We start from the raw sequence: 24,474 nt of genomic DNA, 5'->3' as shown, positions 1-24,474 counted from the left end.
TATCCAGTCAGTCCTCCCCTCAGTGGCTTCGACACTGCAGGTGGACATGCTCTGCAATGTGAGAGTACACCCAATGGAATCAATATAATGTGACATTATTATATATCAAGTTATACAAATTTGTGTCAAAAGTAGTACTAATGAAGGCAATGAAAAATATGATACATATAAATTAACCCCAAGCTTTTTGTATGACTTGTGTGCATTTTTCATTTCTTAAATAAATGTGGATACAGGATTTTGACATTTTAGCACTGAGGGCATTATTGATAAATGGGGACCTTTGATTACACATCGGGCTCATTTTCTGCTGAATGTCAGCAGCAAGCCTATTCACGTAGTAACCAGAAAATCATTCACTTCATCAAGAATGTGCTAATCTCACGGCTGGCAGCAAGATTTCACACAGATTTGAAAGGTCCAAATGACATAAATGTGCAGCTATGCATACAGCTTTGACCTCTAAATGAAAGTAAACAGACATAAACATCTGTAGCTAGTGGTGATCAAATACAATAAATTTCTATAAATACTGACGCTTAATTTATTTGTTTCCAGAAACAAAACAAAAGAAAAACATCCTGGCATTTCAAACAGGTCTTTAGTATAGACTGGACTGGCTCTGTTTTGGTGCTAGCAAATGTGTTGGTCCCAAATATACAAGCCAGTAAATGAACCAGAACCAAAAATGTGATTGTTAAAACACACACACATAATCACATACACACAGTTAAATGCAAGTCTGTGAGAATAAAACTGTTTTGAGTCTGTTTTTTAAAGTGATAATTAACCTCAGGCCAGCAGATAACCTTTTCCAAACAACAGGATCACAATGAGCATTCAACCTAATATAGTACCTTCTGCATGGATGGCATATTTATGTTGAGGACTGCTTGCAAGCGTATTTCTTTAGCCTCTGGGTTGGTTTAATTCCTATATTGCTTCCTTAGTTTTAGAGGTACACAAATGGACAGAAATACAAGACCAAATCTGTTGGGTTTTTTTTTTTATTTATTTATTTTTTTTTTTTAAGGATAACAGCTTCAGTATAACTTGGAATTAATCCAACAATGAGGTCCACATGAGGAATAAAATGTCATTTTTCAAAAAGATATTCATTACTTTTTCATTGCTATTTTCGTTTGTACAAAACCTCCCATACTGTAGTTCAGATCTGACTGCGAAGGCCCCGGCATGTGATTCACACAATTTTTGCACTATGAATACGACAATTGTCTGCCTGGAAGAGACCAGTCTGATCACATGATAAAAGTGATGACTCGAAATAACTTTGGATTGATTAACAGTGGCTTCTACCTCTAAAGGTATGAGTGAATCCAAAGGGCATAACTAAGACACCAGATTTTGTACCTGTGGGGGTCAAGGGCACTTTTTATTCCTTTTCATTAGTCACACATCTGGACTTGCACTTGCACTTGATTAAAGTTGCAAGATCCTCCTGTTAAAAGCCTGGTGGATTGTGAATTGTGTGTCACAGACAAAACAGTGCTTCTTAGTTACAGTGTAGGTAGTTTATTTTCAACTTCTCCCATGAAGAGAAAGTAATGCAGCTGATACAAAGAGAGAGCACCAACTCAATGTTCTTGCATTTGCAAAAAACTCTTCATGAAAACACTAGTTTGACAAGAACTGGCATACTAACTTGTGATTGTACAGTAGGAAACCTAGTACTTCAGTAAAGGAACACGCACTTGATTGGACGGTGACAATTCAATTTACTGTACAAAGACAATTGCAAGAGAACTACCTCAGGCCTTCTACACTAGCTGGTGATTTCCGATCTCTGATTGTTGCTTATACAAGAACTGTTACCCTCAAATGAAACTCCATTTAAAAGTCTGTTCGACTGGATTAGAAAATTATCCGAACTATTTCTCAGTTCAGTTCAAGGGGTGCAATTTTTCATGCTTTCAGCTGTACAGTCATCTTTTCTTGTTTAAGTTCACCGGAAGTTTAAAGTTTGGGTTACAGTAACTGTGCACATTCAGTCAATAGTGGAAGAAAATAGCCTGGAAGACATAACAGAAGAAGCGCCCGTGTTTGAGCACTGTCTGTTGACACATCCTTGAAGTCCCTTCGGCTCTTTGGCAGCTGCGCTTGCAGTTAGTTCTTCCCTGTTGGCATGTGGCAGAACAAACTAGATGACTCAGTCCTTCTTTCTAACTGGACATGATGTTTCCTTTCTCACTCATTTTTCCAGTTTTTCTTACTCCATGGGTTTGTTTGTGAGTTTGTGTATATGTGTCTATTTTAGAATGTTTAAAATCCAGCGGAGGGTGAGAAAAAGGGAGGGCAAAAATGATGACAATTAAGTTTTGCTATGTGTGTTTTGCTGTCTCTGTCTGTTTAGTCCCCATTCTCTCCACTTGTCTTTCTCTCTCGTGGAGTGTTGGGGCAAGTGGAGTAACTGGCTTGATTCTTGTCCTGGTCTGTTTTTAAGATATCTTCACTCAGGGCTGATGACTAATGGCTTTAAATTTAAAAAGGACAGTCTTCAGCTATCAGGCTGCCAATACCCCATCACACATTCTTTTTCCATATATCTGTCTACATTCTACATACATCTATGCACAAATAAAATCACAAGCATACAGTGTAGATTCAGGCATCTGTACTATGCAAAAGTCTTGAGCAACCCTCCTTTCTTTATATTTTGTTTTTAAGGAACTAGACTTTCTTTAATTTGTGGTCTTTTTCAAGTGGTCTTGAGCAGTTCCTCTTTCCACTTAACAATGACCTATGAATTATTCAAACATAAAAAGGCACCTATAGCTTGAGGGATCCCCCAGTGTTGTGTCTACATATGACAGAGAACTTAGCAAATAATTAATCTTAGATTGTAACCTTTAGACACTTTGTTACCAGTAGTCTGTTAAGGAGAAAAAAAAGGAAACCGAATAAACTGAGGAGGAAAGAAAACGTTGCAAGCCTAAAATACTATCTATAGCAGTCTTTAAGAAATAGGAAAACCCATGAAACAACTAACACAGGACCTGAGAGTGCATCTTGCCTTTCAACTGAGACATCTACTGTTCACTGAAACTTCATCAGAAATGGTCTCAGTGGATGGCCTACTATCAAGAAGCCACTGATAAGAAAGAGAAACATAGAAGTAAAGTTGAGGTATGCCATATTACTCAAGAACTGGACAGAAGATCAGTGGCAGCAGGTCTTGTGGAATCATGAATTCAAATTTGAAATTGTTGTTTCAAATCATCACTAAATATATGTGAAGAGGTCAAGAGGGGTACAGCATATATGTAGCATATTTCCTTACACATAAACTCAATGTGCTTGACACAGAAGATAAAAGCTTTAAAAAGCTTTGTAAAGAAGTAAAATATAAGTTAAAACACACACACATAATCACATACACACAGTTAAATGCAAGTCTGTGAGAATAAAACTGTTTTGAGTCTGTTTTTTAAAGTGATAATTAACCTCAGGCCAGCAGATAACCTTTTCCAAACAACAGGATCACATGATCACGTAAAGTGAAAGTATTCTCGTTAGCCCGTTACAGTAGATCTAATTATGGGAACAGTTAAAAGATCTGCACTCAATTACTTGACAGGTATCACTTGATTATATACACAAAACAAGTCAGTGAGTGTCTGCAGCCAATGTAAAACATGGTGGAGGTTCAGTCATGGTTTGGGCTGTGTTTAAGCCAGTGGTTTTGTTAAAAATGATTTAATTATGAACACAGAAAAATTACCATTAGATTTTGATTCAGTGTAGAAAGCACCTGACTTGAAAAGGCTTTGCTTCTCTGTATAGCAATGGTCCCAAATACAGTAAAAGCAAACCTGGATTAAAAGAAAAGCACAACACGAATGAACAATATGGATTTGCCTCCTCCATCTCACCATTAAAGAATCAAGGTAGTCATACCAAATACTGACTTTCAGCCTCATTAGGATTGTTTTTGCCTTGCATACTGCATCTACATGTATGTTTTTACTAGAGATGGCACGATACCACTTTTTTATGTCCGATACCGATACCGATATCATAAATTTGGATATCTGCCGATACCGATATGAATCCGATATAGTGTTTTTTAATCAACAAAGCTGTTTTTTAAATATCTTGCTGCATTTTGTATAAGTTCATACTCAAGTTTAAAACAACAACTACACTAAAGCTATTCTGTTATACCTGTATGCAAAAAAAAAATTTTCATAGTTCAGCAATACTGATCAATCTAATAAACTTAAACCTACACCATCCTCCCTATTCTGGTATTTTAAAGAGTACTTAGCATAAATATTAAGCAACCTAACTAATAGGGTTCCAACTCCCAGCAACAACAAACATAAAAAAATAAAAAATAGGGAACCACCCCTCACGCTCCACCTCATGATGCTTAATCGACGTAATCAACCTTAATTTGATGCAGTGTGAAAAAAAATGCACAGAAATCAATTATTTTTCAAGAAATATTAAATAGATTCAACATCTTTCTTCAACAAAATTGCAGACTGCACAGATGGTACCTTCCCAAAGGAAAAAGTACTATAGCTTACTAGGGTATTTACAGTATATATATATTAGACTTAATAGTCACTATATACAGTAATTGACTTCTATTCATTTTGCATCAAATTAAAACTTTGGGTGTCAGATAATTATTTATTAAAAGCTAGACATTTTAAATGAGAATAAGAAAGAAAAGTATGTCTTTGTGCCCCCTTTTCCCTGTTAATGCCCTATCGGCCCCCCTGGCTAAACTTTGCTAGATCCGCCCCTGCACAGTTACCAGCGTCAGCTACGTAGAAAAAGATCCTGGTGTAGAAAGTAATATTAAATAAATTCTAACAACAGCTTATCAAGCTTAAACGTGCTGCTGTTGTTCAGCCGCTGGTTTCCTCTTTCTGGTGCAAAGTGGGCCAAAAACAAACTAGAGACACGGACTCGCAACAGAAAAGCCGATCAGCTGATCGTTAAGCAGTTTCATGATTGAAGTAGCAGCAAGAAGAGGCAGTCGTTTGTTAAGCTTAACGCAGGAATGCTTTACAAACATTCAGAGATGGACTTACACACTTGCTTTACTTCTCTCGGGATAACTTTGTCGGAGATGAAATGCCGGGTTGCTAGCGAAGCTCCAAATGCTATCCAGACCACCGACCGGTCCTGCATGCCACAGCCGCTCTATCACGTGATGCATACTGCTCCAACGTGCTAACGTTCTGAGGTGAGTTACGGCGTGTCGCAAGTTTTGTGAGGTGCTTTCGTGATATTTAATGGATCGGATTACATTTTTTATTTTTCTCCGATATCCGATCCAGTAATTTAGGTCAGTATCGGACCGATACCGATACGTAATATCGGATCGGTCCATCTCTAGTTTTTACATGTCAATAAATCACCTTATCGAGTTCCCCTTTGCCTAGGAAAATACAAAGGGTGGTTGTTGCACAGTACAGTATGCAGACGTACAGATAAACTCTTTTTCTTAAACACACACTCACCAGTCTCATATCCCCTGCAGCAATTAGCTATGACAGGTCAATTAACAGGCTTATTTATGAGCAGGGGATGCCTGCTAGTTGTGTTGTAATGATTCCAGATACTCTTTGTACGTGCATTGGGGAAATTGAATTCATGATGAATGTGGGCTGAAGGTCTTAGCTAGGGGCTGCATTTGCTCATCATTAACCATGCCTTTGCTACCCAATGTTTCTTTAACTATTAAAGGGGAAGCGAACACTAAACCCATGGGCAAAGTGTATGTTTTAAGGTTCTTCTGTAATACTGTATTGGCATGGTAGTTGACGTCAATGTTTTGAAGTGCAACACAGTTGTTAAATTGCAGTAAGGTAATCTCTTTACCCATGAAAACAAGCATCCACTCTTAGCACATAATGCACATACAACAGAACAAATCATACTTTTTTCAGAAGTAATATAAACGGTCACGTATTAAAACAATATGAAAGCTCTACCATTGAAACTGCGCAGCTCACTGAGGTTCATTTAAGTTGAGATCTCACTCTGAAGGCAATAGTATATGTTTCATACCATGGATGGGACATTTTGCAAACACTTGCAACTAGTCAGGGAATACACCTTTTTCCTTGCGACCAGTGGTTCCCAGGGGATCACTGACAGGTCCTTGGGTCTGTGTGACTTAGGCATAAGGTACTAACATCTGCTGGTTATCAACAGCAATTATACAGCCAAGAAAAAGACAAAAAGGAAACTGTGTGTAAGTGTTTGCAAACCAAGTAAAAGGTACTTTACAAAAAGGGTATGACAAGATGGAGTGAGTCAGGTGGGGATGTCTTTATTTCATCAATAAAGCCCCTAATGCAGCTTAATTATTCATCCACCCCATTTATACGTGACTTTGCAAAGGTAGATGAGGCAGGATGGATGAATAAAGAAGGATGCATGAACGATAGGGGTCGTCTCCTTGGCAACTGAGGGTTGCCTTGTACATGGCTGGTGTCTCTCTCTTTAAGGTGTACACTTTTTGTTCATATGCATGTACTGCTTGTCTGGTTCAGCACATGTCTTAGAGACTTTGTGCATTATGCCATTACTGTCTTTCAGATTTGTTGTTGCATATATATTTTTTCATATTATATTTGTATTTGTGTCCTTTTTTATGTATGACCCTAAAATATTTCAACTTTATTAAGAAATGGAAGGGTTCCCAATTACTCCTCACTGAGCTGTATTTTAGGATGATTGCACTAATTCTAATTTTTAATTCTTAACACTCAGCAAGAATATTTAAGAGTGCTCGGCAGCACAATCCTGACAAAAATACAAAGTACACGACATCAGTCAGTCTGTAATTCTGAAATTTTTCAGAACATTTTCTTTTTTCTGACTTATACAGTTTAATGCCTTTGCTGCCACAGTCTAATATCAGAAAACTCACTTGTACAAAACTTTTCGGGTATGATAAATATTGAGAAAATCCTATGGGCTATTTTAGCTTTGCTCCTTTAGCTAAAAACATATTTTTCTTTACCTTTACAACAACAGATATTCCAGTATTTCGGTGTGATCTATCTGTTCAGCTCATACATGCACACATACACACAAACCACTGCTGTGTAACAAATGGAGTTGTTTAATAATGTACAAAGCAAGCAGCCTTGATCCTACGAGCCAGCCAGAGGAGGTGAGCTGATAAACATACTCTTTCTCTCCGTCTCTCACTTTGCCTCATTTCTTACGACATTCTGTTATGTTCCAAGCTCCCCAAGGGCCTGATGAAATGAAATAAGAAGGGTGAACCCCATTTCTCCCTCTGCTCTATACCTGTCTGTCTTCCTTGAGTTACTCTTTTGAGCAGCCCATCCTCCTCCTCCTCCTCCATTCAGCTCCTATTACTGCTCTATCATTAACTGAGAATTACCAGCAGGCCAGTGTAAGGCCACAGGATCACTCTGAATTATTTGTTTCCTACATGGTTTAATTAATACATTATTTAATTAATATGTTTGGAGCATCTAAGAAGGACAACTTTTTAGATAATTTTGATAGATTAAAGTTGTGTTTGATCAAACTTTATTTCTTTCCCTGCCTTTCTTTCTTTCTTTTTATGTATATAAGTAATTAACACACAAGAAATGTCATCATTCAATTGCAAAATAATTGTAAATCTACAAACAATGGTGATCATCAAATGAAAATCCCCATTATTAGCCAGTTATCACATTAAACCCCCGAATCTGGCATTAAAACCCCTCAAAATGTTGAGATTACTATAGAAAAGCTATAAAAAAAATGGTTGATCAATAACTTTTGCTGTTGTCTTTGAAAAGACTTTTATACATATCATAAAGGTTTTAAATGCATGGCCCATCTCAGTGGTTAGTCCTGCCTGCCACTACTCTCTGTTGCTGTGGGTTTTCAAGCTATCCTGTTTTCCACCCATCCTCTGTATGTGTCTTCTTCTTCCTCTTTGTATGTCTTTGGGGAGTGCTGGTATCCTCATAATCAATAGTAATGACTTGAGCTGTCTGCTCACGGTGGGAATTATGACACAATTGGTGTTGTTGTGTTGTACTGCATAGCTTCTTTTTTATACACTCAGTGGGTCTATTAAGCCCATTTTGCCTTTTGCTTTCAGTTCACCGCTTCAAAAACTCTTGATAGGAGGAGATGAGTGTTAAAGGGGGATGGTGTTTTCGCTACAAGGATGTAGCTAGATATTGCTGTGTCTTCACAAGGATATGATGCAAGGACCAGCAGCCTTTAGCAACTAAATAATATCTAGAAAGGATGGATTTTTAACGCTTATTTGCGGTTGAAAACAAATATGCTTTCTGGTACTGTCTAGGTGTGTTATAAGCTCCACGCCTAAATGACTTAAGGCTAAGCAAATGTAGAAAAGATAGTAAATTTCCAGTTGATTTCTGTGTGATATTCAATACATTTTTATTTATTTATTAATAAAACCTTCCCACAGTTTTTAATGGGTATAAGACTGTCTGCAGTGCAAATGTTGGGGATTTAAAGATTAAAAATTACAGTTGGAGAATTTTCAGGCATCTTCTGCTGCACAGATTTTGGTGGTGCATGATAAAATGAATCCCCATTTTATGGGCCATTTTGTTAAAATGAAAAGAAAAACTTTATCTATTTATTTATTTAAAAATTTTGGACTCCTCCATCCCAAAAAAGGAAGAGAGAAAAAACAAGTATATAAATCATAGAAATGTTACGTAATTAGGGATTCATTGCACAAAGCTCAGAGAGAACTATAAGACTGTAAAATGTAAAGATGCGTACCACTGTGGTCATAAAGGTATATACACTGAACAAAAATATAAACGCAACACTTTTGTTTTTGCTCCCATTCCCCATGGGATGGACGTAGAGACCTAAAATTCATTCCAGATACACAATATAACCATCCCTCCCAAACAGTGGTCACAAATCAGTCCAAATGTGTGGTAGTGGGCACATCTGCTATATTGAGATAATCCATCCCACCTCACAGGTGTGCCACATCAGGATGCTGATCTGACATCATGAGTAGTGCACAGGTGTACCTCAGACTGCCCACAACAAAAGGCCACCCTGGAATGTGCAGTTTTGTCTCACAGCAAAATGCCACAGATGCCACAAGCAATGAGGAAGCGTGCAATTGGCATGCTGACAGCAGGAATGTCAACCAGATCTGTCGCCCGTGCATTGAATGTTCATTTCTCAACCATAAGCCGTCTCCACAGGCGTTTCAGAGAATATGGCAGCACATCCAACCGGCCTCACAACCGCAGACCTCGTGTAACCACACCAGCCCAGGACCTCCACATCCAGCAGGTTCACCTCCAAGATCGTCTGAGACCAGCCACCCAGACAGCTGCTGGAACAATTGGTTTGCACAACCAAACAATTTCTGCACAAACTGTCAGAAACCGTCTCAGGGACGCTCAACTGCATGCCCGTCGTCCTCATCGGGGTCTTGACCTGACTCCAGCTCTTCGCCGTAACAGACTTGTGTGGGAAAATGCTCACATTTGATGGCGTCTGGCACGTTGGAGAGGTGTGCGCTTCACGGATGAATCATGGTTCACATTGTTCAGGGCAGATGGCAGCTGAGAATGTCCCAGTTCTTGCATGGCCAGCATACTCACCGGACATGTCACCCATTGAGCATGTTCGGGATGTGCTTGACCGGCGTATACGACAGCGTGTACCAGTTCCCACGAATATCCAACAACCTCCCCAATAGCGCAAAAAACTGCACATTCCAGGGTGGCCTTTTGTTGTGGGCAGTCTGAGGTACACCTGTGCACTACTCATGATGTCAGATCAGCATCCTGATGTGGCACACCTGTGAGGTGGGATGGATTATCTCAATATAGCAGATGTGCCCACTACCACACATTTGGACTGATTTGTGACCACTGTTTGGGAGGGATGGTTATATTGTGTATCTGGAATGAATTTTAGGTCTCTACGTCCATCCCATGGGGAATGGGAGCAAAAACAAAAGTGTTGCGTTTATATTTTTGTTCAGTGTAGGTTATCTGTGGTATTTAAATTATGCTTAATTAGTGGTAAGAGTATCAAAATGTGCCAAGAAGATATCTAAACACCATGACACCACTACCACTATCCTGAACCATTGATACCAGGCATGATAGAGCCATGCCCATTGTTTATGCTAAATTCTGATCCCAACCAAATGTTGCAGCAGAAGTCGAAACTCATCATACCAGACAGATTTTTTCCCAATTTCTGTTGTCCAATTTTAGTGAATGCAAATTGTAGTCTCAGTTTCCTATTCTTAGATGACAGGAGTGTGGTCTTCTGCTGCTCTAAACCCATCTGTTTAAAGGTTTGATATGTTGTGTGCTCAAAGATGTACTTCTCCATGGTGGCAACAAGTAGTTATTTGAGTTACTGTTGACTTCTTATCAGTGTGAAACAGTCTGGCCATTCTCCTCTGCTATCCACCTCTATCCAAGACAGTATTTTCACTCAGAACATTGCTGTTGACTGGATATTTTCTCTTTTTCGGATGATTGTCTATAAACCCTAGAGATATCTGCGCTGAAAATCCCAGCAGATCAGCACTTTCTAAAATACTCAGACCAGCCTGTCAGGCACCAGCAATCATGCCACTTTTAAAGTCACTTAAGTCACCTTTCTTCCCTATTGTGGTGCTTGGCTTAAACTTAAACATGCTGTGACCATACTTGCACACCTAAATGCATTGCCCCATGTTTATATATTTGCATTAATTAAGTCATATTAAGTCTAATATGAACTAACATGCAAGAATCTCAAGAATTTCTCTTCCAGCTTATATCAACATGAATGAAATGTAATACGGCCTCTATGTGCTGCACAAGATGTAATCAACTAATTCTTAAAACCAACTCTTAAAAATCTAAACCCATGTTCTGATTTTCAAAACAGGAAACCACGCTTCGTGTTTCTAAATCCTTTTGACTTTGGATGTATGCAGAGACAAAATTTGTGTTTCAAAGTGACCTAGGTTTCAAATTCAAGTAGCTTTGTTGGTGACGAAGGCTAATTCTCCATCTAAAGCTGAGCAGCCTAGACTTTGAATTCTTTCCCCAGGGTTAAAATATAAGGGAGTTATATGTTTTGTTGTTTTTTGACTACTGTGGCGGAGGTGTGGTCTCTGGCTCACTGCACCACCCCTCCACTGCAGCTGAGCCAGGGGCTAAAATGTAATTAGCCACCATCCGTGCTTTTTAGACTTGGAACACACTAGAGTATGAACCATGAATATATCTCTAATAAAATTACTTGTGTCTGGTAATAGCTATAATAGAATAGTCTAAGATGATAAATTCGTATTAATATCCATGCAAGTTTAAATTACTTACTTTCATTGTCAACGTGGGTTTCTACAAAGCAATCTGATGATATGGTTTGACTTTCCCTTCTTCTAGCATGTCTAAACAGTAGCTTGCTCTTTTAGCCACTATTAAATAGCCCATCGCTGAGTTGGTCAGTGCAGCAGTGGCTCTGTCTGTGACTATTGCTTTGAATGTAAATGTTAATTCTTTTTTCTCTGCCACCAAAGAATCCATTTATCCAAATTCAATAGAAAAACAAACAGTGGTAGCCTTTTGTGTCCATTATTTGTTATCTCAAATGTACCCTTTGAACAATATGATTTTCTAATTCGCTTGAATTCCCAGAGGTGGTTTTTGATGTGGATGTTATTGAGTTCCACGGAGTGCAGAAGTGACTGCGTATTGACGCATGTTTCATTTCTGCTTAGTGTTGAGAGCTGTCCATGGAGAACACAAACTCTCTAGTCGTGTGCACACCTCACTGACTGCATACCCAGGAAGTCTTTGAGGTGCTGCCACTCGGCTCTGCATTTCCTCTCTCTTTGTGCTCCATCCAACAAAAGTAATGATGTATTGAAAAACAGCTTTCCTTCCTGCCTCTCTACAACAGCCCGGGCTTGAGCCCAGCCTCTGGCTAGCATTAGTACAAGATTCTCATTGTAAACAGTGGCGAGCTAACTGATAAGGAAGTGTAAGATGTTACATTGTGTATGCTCTACAGGCTATGATTACTACTTTCCATATATATTAAAGTTGTAAAGTCAGGAAATTTGAAGCGGTACTTTAAGACCTTTAATGCTCTTTATCAGGGATCATAATATCCTTAGGAACAAATGTGTGTTGTTGTTTACTGTGGAACCTATGGCTTCTTACAACAGCTCAAAGATAAGCACAGTGGGTTAAGTGGCAATTGTAAATTGGCCACAGGTGGGAATTTTAGCTTTCAAAGTGTTGTGTCTTCAACCTATCCCTGTAATGGACTGCTGACCTATCTACCCGGCCTCCTGCCCAGTAATAGCAGCGATAGGCTTCAAACCTCCATGAACCGGCATACAGCAGGTGTACCTAATAGAGGGGTGTATGTTTTGTTATGATATCAGTATAACTGTGACCATCTCTCTTGCACTCTTTTACTTTCCCAAGCTTCCACTCTTCAGGTTACTTGTAAATAAATTCATCTTAATGAGGTTGTTTATTGAGACCAACTTGTATAGCAGAAATTACATGAACACATAAAATCAATGGAGTTGCAAAGAAGGCGGTAACGTGTTGTAGTAGTATTTGTGTCCCTACTTGCTCCTCTGTGGATTACCCAGAGGCCATCTGTGTTCCTAGCAGTGTTTGGTACCTGGGGGGCTTGTTGGAAACCAGGCCAACCCACATTTGTGTGCCTCACATTGCACTGGTATTTTAAAGCTCTCTCTCTCTCTTTCTCTCTCTCTCTCTCACACACACACATAGACACACATGTGCATGTAGTCTCTCTCTTTTTTACTCCCTCGCTCTCACAGCTGTGTCCCCTCTGGTATGTGGATAGCACATCAATGGGAACATTAAAGGTTACAAGGCGTGACAAAACGACACACTCACATCTTCAACCTGACACTTTACTGCACACCCTTTGATCCTGCATTCACGCACTCATGCACGCACACACATGCGCAAGTTTTCTATCTCTCTCAAGATCCTTCACACCCACACGTTATGCAGTATAATAACAAGAACTGGAATACAGAAAATTTTACAGTTTTTCAAAAAAAAAATGATGTCATGTTTTTTTCATGAAGGGTGCAGATTTATTTATTTATTTAAATATTCAGAAAATGTAAGACAGAAATATCAGCTTTATTATATATGACATGTATCTTTTATGATCACATTTTTTTGTCCCAAAATTTGATAACTGCATAATTTACAACAGCTCTCCAACTTGTCATTTCTGTATAACTCGGGTGATGCAAAAATGCAGGTCACCAAACACAACTACCAAGGTTTAGAAACTCTGAGAAGCACATTACTGTTGAGGCCCCCACAAAGTGCCCAGCAGTAATATTTAAATGTGAGACAATGTCGGTTCTCACATTTAAACTTGCTGGTCAGTTATGTCTCTGAGCCATATCCAAAAACTAAACATATAAAGTCATTATTTTGCAGTGACAGGATATTGTATACAGTATCCTGTCATATAAAACAATACAATATATTGTATTGTTTTATTCATGCTATTGTGTTTGATATCTTAGAGAAAAAAAACTTTGCTGGTCAGATTGTAATATGTAAATGAGACTGTTAATTAATAGTTTTGCACCTTTCTTTGTTAGTCATTTAGCTTCAGTTTTTCAATTATCATACTCTAGTCTCTAGTCTATAAAGATGTTAATTAAGTGTTTGTAAAGGTACAGTACATGTGTGCATATGTTAAAGAAATCACACTATGGCTGGCAAATATACAAAGAAAACTGGAATTAAAGGAAGAAAAACCATAAATAAAGCAAAATGTTTACGACAGTCAAGCAGCAAGGAAATTTCATTGTAGCATTTATAAATTAAAGGATCGTGGCCTTGTGGCGAATAAGCCTCTTCACTTGAAGACCACAGAATTTTCTTTACAGCCTATACAGAAGAAAATCTTTTTTGTATATGTGAGCAGACCTGTTAAAGCCATACAGCTTGTGCTGCTGGACTTGCTCCCTCGCCACCACGCAATCAGCGTCAAGGTTCTCCTAATTATTTTATTTGTTAATTCAAAGAGGATCTCTCATTCGGGGAATAAATTAGAAAGCAAATGGGGAATAAATGATAATGCTCTTGTACTTTCCTCCCCTTTGTGAATGAAATTGAATTGGCTCTGTGTGGAGAGAAGTAGAGAGAAAATATAAGAAAATGATTAGGGTACCTATGTACTCATGGTATACAATGAGAGTATGTGCAGTTTTTCTATCAAAATTACATTTGTATGCATAGAGACACCTGCTCCTCGCTCTGTTGTTTTGAAATAACTGGTGGATTATGTGGTGTACTCAAGGGTTAGTTAGCAGCTGGAGTAGAATATATTGGAGTATATAAGAAATATATAAGTATATATGAGGCCAAATTGTGCAAGAGCGGATCTAACTTATGCTAAGTAAAGAAGAAAACTACTCTAAAGTTTAAGTTGTTATTACGAGGTTACAAGTGTTATTATCTGCCCACTAATGTTAACTTGCTGTTAGATACTAACAGGACTCATAGATTAAAACACAATAGCAGAATGCCTCAAAACTAAGATCATGTTAACAGTGTGTTTGCACTGCCATTGTATATGTTTTGTTTTGAGCACATGTGGGGTTAGGTCACTCTTTTCTTCTTGCTGGGTCAGAATCAGGTTAATTGGACCCACCCTTGCTCTGGCTCGATATATTTACACACAAATTGATAGCAAGCCTGCTCAGTTGATACTTTAACCGCAGCATGTTGCTGTTAACAGATGGAGTTTTTAAAGTGAACCCATTCATGCATGCCTCCCCTCCATGCTTGCACCTGCTCGCTTGTTAACCTGTAGGTATACAGACATACTATGCAAGTAGAGTGTATGCAGTTTTTTTTATTTTCATTAGTATTGCATTCCTTTCTATAGTAACACCTGCTCCGTTCTCACTTTTTTGAATAAATTGAGGGTTAAATACCTTGCTAAAGGGCTGCTAGATGCTGAAGTTTAAAAAAAAGTTATTGCTGTATACTTCAGCCCATGTAGGAATTCTCACATGGAGCTGTTTTCTGTTGAAAAAAAAATTAAAACAGAATGAGGCATTGGAATTGCAGAAACACTCAAATATTATTACAAAGCAACAACTCTGACTATTGTTTTCAGAATTAAAATTATCAAGCACTGGGGTCTGCAGTAAAAGTCAATAATAACTGCAGTCAAGAGAGTTACTTTTGTTGTTATTTTGGAGAAACAAAGTTTTCTTGTTTATTTGCTTTTCCCTCCTCAGAAGCTAGACAGAATACACTTGGTTTTTGATTAGCTGGGTGCGCTGGGCTTTTGGTGCCTTGGTACACTACAGTAATTAGGCTGTCAGTCAAAACCAGGTGGCTGGTGGCTAAAATGGGGGAAGTGTTCAGAAGAGTCTCCTGCTTAGTTTTCTTGTTGTGGGTCCAGAAATGATGTTAGGACAGTGGTTCTTAACCTTGTTGGAGGTACCGAACCCCACCAGTTTCATATCCACATTCACCGAACCCCTCTTTAGTGAATTTTTTTAATTTTTTTTTTCAAATTCAAGACATAGATATGTTTTTTACTGGTGCACAAAATGAGCCGTGCATGAACATCACCTTGTTCAAAGAACAAAACCAACACAATGCATGAACTTACAACAAATTACATACCTGCAAATCAGTGTGACTTCTGCTGTTGCCTTTGAGAGACCAGTTCAGATATGCGTGGCTTCACCTTGGCAAGTCTGTGTCATTTTCAAAGAAAAGTCTGTTCCTTTTCTTCGTTTTTATATCCAGCATTGTCGAAAAGGATTGCTCGCAAAGATATGTTGTAACAAATGGTATAAAAAAAATCCAGAGCTTTCTTAGCAATAATTGGATACTTGTCCATTTGTCGACACCAAAACGTTGAGAGCATTGTTGTTCTGAAGAGTTGCTGTGAACCTGGCTCTGCTGAATTTCAATGATTCCGTCAAGGTATTCATCATTGACATCTGCTGTCTCAACAGCAAACGTGAACGGCTGTCTCACCCATGCTGGATATGACTCTCTTGTAGGGAAATATCTGTCGAGAGACTTTGCAAGCTCATCTAAGTGCGTTGCAATTGTTTGCTTCAGTTCCGTGGATACAGAAATATCTCCGATTCCAGACACATCTTCGATCTTACTTACAAAGTTGTCCAGAAGGGGGAAGTTTGCGAAGTTGTTGTTCTCTGTTCGTCATTTCCATAACGTTAGCTTTTTTTGATAAGCCTTCAGCTGTCCTTCCGCTTCTATGATATTGACTCCACCACCCTGCATCTGCTGATTGAGATGATTGAGAGCTGCGAATATATCAGCCATGTACGCTAAAATGAGAATGAACTCAGGATTTTGAAGCAATCTGCATGACAGTGTTGGTGCTCTTGCAAAAACAGGGCTAATTCCACATGCATGGCAAAAACACGATTCAGCACCTGTCCCCGGGATTACCACCGAACATTAGAATGGTACAGAAGTACCTCAAATTCAGAGCCCATTTCTTTACACAGCTCACTGAAGATGCGGTGCCTCAGAGCACTATTTCGCACATAGTTCACACATTCCACCACAGTTTTTAACACTTCTGCCATTTTTGGAGGCAAGGGTTTTGTTGCCAATGCATGCCTGTGCAAAATACAATGAGTCACAATGATGTGTGGTGCATCAGCTTTTACTAGCGCACCAAAACCAGAGTTTCTTCCCAGCATGACTGGAGCTCCGTCCGCCTCTGTCAGTGCACCCCAGAGTGGCTGTGGCTACAATGTAGCTTGCCATCACCAGTGTGTGAATGTGTGTATGAATGGGTGGATGACTGGATATGTAAAGCGCTTTGGGGTCCTTAGGGACTAGTAAAGCGCTATATAAATACAGGCCATTTACCATTTACCATATAATAATAATAATAATAATAATGGATACTTTATTGATCCCCATGGGGAAATTACTTGTTTTTCTCTGCATTTGACCCATTCACTCAGTGAAGCAGTGGGCAGCCCACTAAGCAGGCGCCCGGGGAGCAGTGTGTAGGGACGGTACCTTGCTCAGGGGTACCTCAGGGTAGCCGTTAAGTGGATTCGAACCGCCGACCTTCCGATCATGGGGCGACCACTTTACCTACTGAGCTATCCCTGCCCTACAAACTGCAGAAACCATGTCCCGTGAAAGATTGTTGTCTCTGAAGAAGTCATCCACAAGCTTCTTCACATCGGCTGCTTTAGTTGTTGTTGTAAGAGGCTTACAAAATAAAAAATCTTCTTTAATCATGTCATCTTTCACATAGTGCACGAAAACAGTAAGCTGGCTTAGATTAGCAACGTCTGTGCTCTCATCGAGTTGAAGGCTGAATTTTGCCGGGCTTGAAATCAGATCGGCGACTACTTGAGCCAAGATGTCTTTACTCATGTCTTCTATTCTGTCGCTGACGGTGTCATTTGAAAGAGGAATTTGGGATAATTTACCTTCGGCCACTGTTCCGAGTATCAGATTTGCCATCTTTAACGCAGCTGGTTTCACAAGTGTTTCACCAATGGTGTATGGCTTGCCCTGCTTTGCGATCAGATAAGCAACTTCATACGATGGTGTGAGGATCGGTTTGTTAACGGGTACAAATCCAAGAGCAGGCAGAGTGGGCCTTTCATTGAATCTGGCTCTCTTCGCCTTGAATTCAGTAAGTGTTGTGTTCTTGTATTCCCCATCTCTATGCAGCTTCAAGAAGTGTTCCTTTAGTTTTGCCGGTGCGAGACTGGAGTTGCTCAACTTGGCGTTGCAAATCATGCAGATAGGACGCTCACTCCCATCACGTTCTGTAGGGGGCGTGTCATCACAAATTTACACAATAATTCGGGTGTGTCTGGACCTCTGCGACCTCTGTGGTGGAGGCTCTGCCGAACCCCTGAGACCGACTCACCAAACTCCTAGGGTTCGATCGAACTCAGGTTAAGAACCACTGTGTTAGGATATGACTGCAGCTTGTAAATTCCTGAGATGGGAGAATAAACTAGCATGTTGCTATCTGTAATAGATGTTTCCATGTCTTTATTTAATTAAAGTATTCATATTTTCTATAATTATTAATTATATGGTTGTTGTTGTTATTATTGTTATTATTGCTCAACTACAGATACAGAAAGTAGGTTCTTTAGAGTAATTAAATTAGTTTTGCATTTTAATTTTAAATTCATTTTTACAAAATTTAAGACGTTTTAACGGAGTATCCAGTCCTGTGAAAAACTAAGTATACTTTTACTGCCTTTATAGGTATTAAGAAGTAGCAGGTGCTGATAATAAGTAAGCATCACCTTAATAAATTTTGGCAGATTTGGCTGGTTTGCCATTCACTTCAAACCTGGAAATGCTCAGAGAATGATCAAAAACCAAAGAATGATATCTCAGTGTGTGAAAAGTTAAGTTTAATGACACAATTAGAAAAAGAAGAGCAATTATGGCTTATTTGGAAGGGTTGCTAAGATTGCTCTCTAAAAAGGACATAGCTTAGGTTTTAAAAAGACTTCTAGTTCAGTGTCCTTTGGAGAAATGAGATCAAAGTTGATATATTTTAGCATAACACCACATTTGGCAAATACCAAACACAGCACATGAGCACAAACACTTAACACCTATGGGGATGGTGATTTGGGCGTGTTTTACAGCCACACAAATAACCCCTGTATGCCAAATCATTCTGGAATCAAATATGAGGCCCTTCATCCCAACAGCTAAAGGCTGGCCCGTAATGAGTCATGCAAAGAACAATGATCCTAAAGAGAGCCGAGAGAGCTGTGTATCAACAATGCTTGAAAACCTAAATGAAGTGAAGCTACACCGTAAATACGAGCGGGCTATTCCTCCACTTCCACCACAACAATATGAGACACTGATAAAGACATAAGGAAGCAACTACTTATTTTTTAGTAAAGGTTGTTTTGCAAGCAACATCATGGAGTGTACAAACTTTTGTGTACAAAGTGTACAAAATTCTGGCAAAATTCCTCAGTGGCCATTCTGTGAACTTTTGCTGTGTTTTTGTATATATTTCTCTGGACATACTCAGCTAGCATTCATCTGTTGATGTTTCTTTTCTAAACAGATTGTGTTTGAAGGAATTCGAGGCTCGGGTTTTGAGGGGGATATTGCCATTGACGACGTGTCTATCACCAGAGGAGAATGCAAGCAACAAAACACTGTAGCCAACGCAGGTAAGACAGGTAAGATATTTTGTGATTTTTGTGTAGAAATATACTTAATAAACAAAGAAGCACACAAAAGCAACTTTTGGAATTTGTGGTTGGGTCATCTTCATACGTTCAGAGAAACTCCAAATAAGACAGGCAATGCCATTCTATTAAAAAAATGTATAGCTTTGATATTATTTTCAGCAGAAATACATAAAAATCAACGACTTACTAAGAAAATGAATTATCAAACTAAATTCACCTGAGCTGGATTAAGTTAAAATGAAAATAAACTAAGGCAATAGAGAATTTAATTGTTATAGAAACCATATTTTTAGAGCTGTCACGATATGAGAACTAAAAGTCTTCTGTAGTGTATGGGAGGTGTTGGAATATAGAGCACAGAGAAAATATTGTCTTTGTGTGGGATGTATAGAAACAAGTGGACACCACAGGGCACCAGCATGGAGGTAAGCTGGAAGGCTCATCATAATTTGTGGTCCTTCTTCTTCTTCTTCTTTAATAACTGCATTTATCTTGCTATCTTTTCATCCTCTAACTGTCCATACCACATCCTGCTGCGTCTTCCACACTTATTGTCATTATATCTATTCTTGTTTCCTTTTACCCTACATTCTTCATCTATCCTTTATTCATCAGCATAGCTCTGCTCACTGGGTTATTTATTTTAGAAATGTAGAGAAATTACAGAGACACTGTGTGATAATTAAGGATTTAGATAAGAAAAGAAGATAAATGCAGAAACATATGCACAAGAAGAGGAAAAAATGTTTATACACAATAAACTGACCAATCAAGTTTGCATGGTAAGTTAAATCAAGCAATCTGCTCCTAGTAGGGGCGATCGTGGCTCAAGAACTGGCAGTTCGTCCTCTGTGGCTACAATGTAGCTTGCCATCACCAGTGTGTGAATGTGTGTGTGAATGGGTGGATGATTGGTTGTGTAAACCGCTTTGGGATCCTTAGGGACTATGTAAAGGGCTATACAAATGCAGGCCATTTACCATTTAATGTATCCTAGGTCAAGCTAAGCTGTACTCATAATATTATTTTGTTACATACAAATACTGTTTGACACGAGCAACTTTAGCAAGAGGTGGGAATCCAACAAGAAAAAGTGTCAGTGAAGCAGTTTCGGTCCATGTAAGTGTGTGGAGGGATTCCAATAGCCTGCAGGTTAGAGAAGATATAGCAAGAGAAGAGGTCAAAAACACAGTGTTCAAAATTATTTATATATATATTTGTTCATTTGCATGTATATGTGTCTGTTAATATAAGAAACAGCAAAACAAAAACAAATGGAAAGTGATCCAAAAGACAAAATATGGCTACCATCAGCTGTCCTCTGCAAACCAAGTCATGCAGGCAAACATGCACACACACACACACACACACACACACACACACACACACACACACACACACACACACACACACACACGCAGTCTTGTACAGACATCAATACATATATCATTATCTTTCACAGTGGCCTTACTGGCATTCCAGATCACATACAGGAAACATCTGATGAAATTTCAGACTGTTCACTTACTTTTTTCTAATAGGAAAAAAAAATCTTTCTATCATAATATATTGACCCTACAATTTGACCCTACAATTTGATTAACCAGTTTTAAGTGACAAATTTTACACAGCCCAACATGAAGAAAAAAAGATTGAAATACACTCTTTACTAGGACTCGGAGCAAAATAGGAAGGACCCCAGGTACAGACATAGATGAAATACAGAAGCAAATGCTGTGTGTTGCATTATAATATACAGCGACATGTACTTAGAATGTTCATGTTAACTTTCGCCAGAAATTATTATGAAAAAATATTAGAAATAAACAAAAAGAAAAAAATTGAAAACACACAATCTAATAAATTATTAACATCCTCCTTTTACCTCCTCAAACCTTGAGTGTGAGTTGGTGTGTCTGAGTGTGCTGATGATTGTCTGCTTGGATGTGCAGTGCAATCTCACACATATGTGCATGTAACAACACTGGCGGATGGAGTGAATAATGGATGAAGGTGAAAACAGGAAGAGGAAAGCTCTTGAGCTCTCAGAGCGGGCGCGTGTGCATTTGTGTCCTGCAGGTTTTATGCAGGCAGAGACTCACAGTGCAGACAGATGGGCAATTATCAGGCAAGTAACTAAAAAGTCTTTGCCACTGCAAGAAACAAAATGCATCTGTCTTGGGTACAAGCTCTACCTCCATGAAGTTGGTGAGGTAAAATAGGGATTAGAGAAGAATAAACCTACACTCAAAAAAATAATTCATTGGATCAACGTAATTTTATCTTGCCAATTATATTCCATCTAAAAAATCATGTTATATTAATCCATCTTGATTGGGTTGTTTTAACACGATATATGTTTGTAAGTTTAACATAATATTAACAGTAACATTCCATTAATTTGACTTTTATTCAAACAAGTTGTTTGTACCAACTTAGTCTAATTAAATTTAGTTAAAGTCATGTTATATTGTTTAAACACATACATCAAAAGTCAGTCTTGTTACATGAACTAGTACAATATTTGTTTGTTACACCAGTGATAATCTTATTGAATGAACAAATGTAACTTCTGTCTGTAGTACATGTTGTGTTCATATTACATAATGTTCAACAAAAAATTCAACAGACTTAGAGCAACTTCCAATCCAGCTATCCTCTTATCTTTATCTGGGCTGCGGAAGTGATAAGGTAAGAGGGGCAGGGTACATCCTGGACAGGTCACCAGACTATTACATAGAGACAAACAACCATTTGCTCTTTAACACCTTTGGGTAATTTAGAATCACCAATTACCCTTACCCTAATAACTGAATGACTTCTAACTGTGGAGGGAACCAGAGTACGCAGAGAGAACCCATTGCAAACTTGGCCAGATTGAACCCAGGACCTTCTTGCTCTGAGGCAACAGCACGAGCCACCATGGCGTTGAGCTGTCAATACAGACTCAACAAAAGTAGGAAAGCTATGCTTGATGCAGAATTTTCTTTACGTTTTTGTCCTTGACAAGTTAAACCATAGTAAATAGTAATACAGTGAGTGCAGAATTATTAGGCAAGTTGTATTTTTGAGGAATAATTTTATTATTGAACAACAACCATGTTCTCAATGAACCCAAAAAACTCATTAATATCAAAGCTGAATGTTTTTGGAAGTAGTTTTTAGTTTGTTTTTAGTTTTAGCTATTTTAGGGGGATATCTGTGTGTGCAGGTGACTATTACTGTGCATAATTATTAGGCAACTTAACAAAAAACAAATATATACTCATTTCAATTACTTATTTTTATCAGTGAAACCAATATAACATCTCCACATTCACAAATATACATTTCTGACATTCAAAAACAAAACAAAAACAAATCAGCGACCAATATAGCCACCTTTCTTTGCAAGGACACTCAAAAGCCTGCCATCCATGGATTCTGTCAGTGTTTTGATCTGTTCACCATCAACATTGCGTGCAGCAGCAACCACAGCCTCCCAGACACTGTTCAGAGAGGTGTACTGTTTTCCCTCCTTGTAAATCTCACATTTGATGATGGACCACAGGTTCTCAATGGGGTTCAGATCAGGTGAACAAGGAGGCCATGTCATTAGTTTTTCTTCTTTTATACCCTTTCTTGCCAGCCACGCTGTGGAGTACTTGGACGCGTGTGATGGAGCATTGTCCTGCATGAAAATCATGTTTTTCTTGAAGGATGCAGACTTCTTCCTGTACCACTGCTTGAAGAAGGTGTCTTCCAGAAACTGGCAGTAGGACTGGGAGTTGAGCTTGACTCCATCCTCAACCCGAAAAGGCCCCACAAGCTCATCTTTGATGATACCAGCCCAAACCAGTACTCCACCTCCACCTTGCTGGCGTCTGAGTCGGACTGGAGCTCTCTGCCCTTTACCAATCCAGCCATGGGCCCATCCATCTGGCCCATCAAGACTCACTCTCATTTCATCAGTCCATAAAACCTTAGAAAAACCAGTCTTGAGATATTTCTTGGCCCAGTCTTGACGTTTCAGCTTGTGTGTCTTGTTCAGTGGTGGTCGTCTTTCAGCCTTTCTTACCTTGGCCATGTCTCTGAGTATTGCACACCTTGTGCTTTTGGGCACTCCAGTGATGTTGCAGCTCTGAAATATGGCCAAACTGGTGGCAAGTGGCATCTTGGCAGCTGCACGCTTGACTTTTCTCAGTTCATGGGCAGTTATTTTGCGCCTTGGTTTTTCCACACGCTTCTTGCAACCCTGTTGACTATTTTGAATGAAACACTTTGAAACGCTTGATTGTTCAATGATCACGCTTCAGAAGCTTTGCAATTTTGAGACTGCTGCATCCCTCTGCAAGATATCTCACTATTTTTGACTTTTCTGAGCCTGTCAAGTCCTTCTTTTGACCCATTTTGCCAAAGGAAAGGACGTTGCCTAATAATTATGCACACCTGATATAGGGTGTTGATGTCATTAGACCACACCCCTTCCCATTACAGAGATGCACATCACGTAATACGCTTAATTGGTAGTAGGCTTTCGAGCCTATACAGCTTGGAGTAAGACAACATGCATGAAGAGGATGATGTGGACAAAATACTCATTTGCCTAATAATTCTGCACTCCCTGTACATACACGTGGTGTGTGTATGGTTGTCTGCCTCTTACAACCCCAGTGATTTTCCTGTGGTTTGACATCTCATATGATCTTGTGAATTTCGTGAGTCCAGGCAACTATAACCACTCTTCCTAGATTGTATCGTGTCATCTGAACAAGAACAAATTAAGTTTTTGAATTTCATGCACATCCAACATGATTTAACTGCGTTCACCATAGAAACATGAAATTATTTTGTTCAAATGACAAGTTAGACTTTTGTAAATGTAGCAACCACCCAATTTACTTTTTTTAGTGCAACTCTGTCAGTAATTGTACATTTTCATTTATGACTTTGAGAAAAATGCAAATTAATTTAGAATACATAACGTTAATTCGTGACCAGGTTCTAGGCAGGAAGGCTAGGTACAGACATTTACCACTTCTGGCATTGAACCATGGAGCACACATTTATAACTGATTAACAGAAAGGTACAAGTCTGCGTCATAATTGAAACCTTGTGCAAAATATAGATCTAAACCTTTTTTAGGTTATCAATGAAGAGATAGATATTAGGGGGGTGAGATGAAAAGTCAGTACTATGGCACTTGTCTGCACAATATGTGACAGGAGTACATGTA

The 24,474-nt window shown here is 38.8% G+C and overlaps 1 protein-coding gene across 5 annotated transcripts in view; it reads left to right on the top strand.

The window, feature by feature from the left end:
• Window positions 1–24,474, top strand: part of mdga1 (MAM domain containing glycosylphosphatidylinositol anchor 1) — a 204,458-nt gene that overhangs the window by 169,559 nt on the left and 10,425 nt on the right. For 4 of the 5 annotated variants that reach the window (XM_082538192.1, XM_082538194.1, XM_082538195.1 and 1 more), the window contains one exon: window positions 19,129–19,246. In XM_082538192.1, the coding sequence (XP_082394318.1) occupies window positions 19,129–19,246 (118 nt within the window). The remainder of the gene's footprint in view (window positions 1–19,128; window positions 19,247–24,474) is intronic. The other variant, XM_082538193.1, reaches the window with a different exon arrangement.

This window comes from Aulonocara stuartgranti (assembly GCF_965226115.1).
Source record: "Aulonocara stuartgranti genome assembly, chromosome: 1".
In the NCBI taxonomy this organism is placed as follows: domain Eukaryota; kingdom Metazoa; phylum Chordata; class Actinopteri; order Cichliformes; family Cichlidae; genus Aulonocara; species Aulonocara stuartgranti.
This window is presented reverse-complemented; position numbering and strand designations above follow the sequence as displayed.